The 1,412-nt window shown below is 32.5% G+C and overlaps 1 protein-coding gene across 5 annotated transcripts in view; it reads right to left on the bottom strand.

Moving 5' to 3' along the window:
- LOC123003681 (protein lozenge-like) overlaps nucleotides 1-1,412 on the bottom strand; it is a 38,914-nt gene that overhangs the window by 24,830 nt on the left and 12,672 nt on the right. For all 5 annotated transcript variants that reach the window (XM_044396609.1, XM_044396608.1, XM_044396612.1 and 2 more), the window contains one exon: nucleotides 224-337. In XM_044396609.1, the coding sequence (XP_044252544.1) occupies nucleotides 224-337 (114 nt within the window). The remainder of the gene's footprint in view (nucleotides 1-223; nucleotides 338-1,412) is intronic.

The following is a 1,412-nucleotide window of genomic DNA, read 5'->3' as shown; positions in this document are numbered from 1 at the left end:
AAGCTTTTTAATAGAAAAAGCTCAAAAATTAATTTTTTCGTCTTTATAATAGCAAAATACTGCTATTTTAATACGTTTGCGACTATAATTTTCTACGGGACAAAAACCTCGTCAAAAACGTTTTCGAAAAAATAATCAATTTATTTCCTTATTAAAATCGAAATTAATTACAGTAGAATTCTCCACGGTTCGCGGTGTAACAGAATCCAAGGTAAATACTCACTGGTCTTCGATCTGGGTTCCCTGGGCCCATCCACGGTCACTTTGATGGCTTTGGTGTAGGTCGCGACCTGTGGCGGCGTCGTCGACACCGTAATCGTAATCGAAAACGATTTACCTGAAAAACAAACAAAATTTCAGCTGACTCACCCCGCCATCACTTAATTAACTCAAACATAACGAGCTTAAAATCACCAAAACCGAACCGTGCGGTTACACTCATTACACGTTTTTTTTTTCGATTTTCTGTGGTGGCAACACCGTTTTCTGAAAATGCGCCGCTTATCTTATCGCAGCAGGTTGTGGCCAACGGCCAACCTGGATGTGGTCATCTTATCTGTCCGAAAATACGTTTTCCACTAAAAAAAAATCGGGTGTAAATCTCAGGAGGTGACAAATTGGTCGTAAATCAGTTTGAGGTTTACGACGAGCGAAATATTGTTATACATTTTAAAAGATACAGGGTCGCAGGAAAAAAAGTCAAAAGAATTGCAAGTCAGCGAGGTTTATGAGAAAATCAACAATGAATTATTCAAGTAATTAATTCGAACAAAAAATTTAATTTCAAATTCGAGCGACAATTTCCGCAAGGTTTGGCGTTTTTGGGGGAATTTTCACCAGGGCAAGGTCGATGGAAGAAAAAATCGACAAAAATTGGACAAAAAGTGTTTAGTTACAAGGAAATAGCTCAAAATTTGAATAAAAAAAATATTATTTGATGAAAAAATCACGAAACTGGAACAAATCATTTATTTTTATTTTTCTCAAGCTATCTCAAGGAAAATAATGAATTTGTTTTGATATAACAGGGGTACCAAAATAAAGTCCCTTTTTACTGAAATGTTCCCAAATAAAAAGTTTGAAATTATGCGTGTTGTTGTATCTTAAACTAATAAAAAAAACATTTTAACAATTTTTCGAAATAAATATGACTATATTTAAACTGAAACGTTAGTCTGTTACAAAATGTGACCCCTTGTCACTTAAAAAAAAATCAAGTTAGTTTCTCTAAAACAATAAGAGTAGAAATTAAAAAATTAATTAAAAAATTTCTACAATGTACCAAATTTCAGTTCAAATTGATAAACCGTTTTTAGAATACATATAAATGCACCCATCTTTTATAGCGACCCTGTATATTAAAAAAAATATTTAAAGGGATTTTTTAAAATTAATTTCAATATACTAGAATA

The sequence above is a fragment of the Tribolium madens genome, unplaced genomic scaffold (genome assembly GCF_015345945.1).
Source record: "Tribolium madens isolate multiple individuals breed KSU strain unplaced genomic scaffold, Tmad_KSU_1.1 Scaffold_1;HRSCAF=32;Tcas5.2_LG8, whole genome shotgun sequence".
NCBI lineage: Eukaryota > Metazoa > Arthropoda > Insecta > Coleoptera > Tenebrionidae > Tribolium > Tribolium madens.
This window is presented reverse-complemented; position numbering and strand designations above follow the sequence as displayed.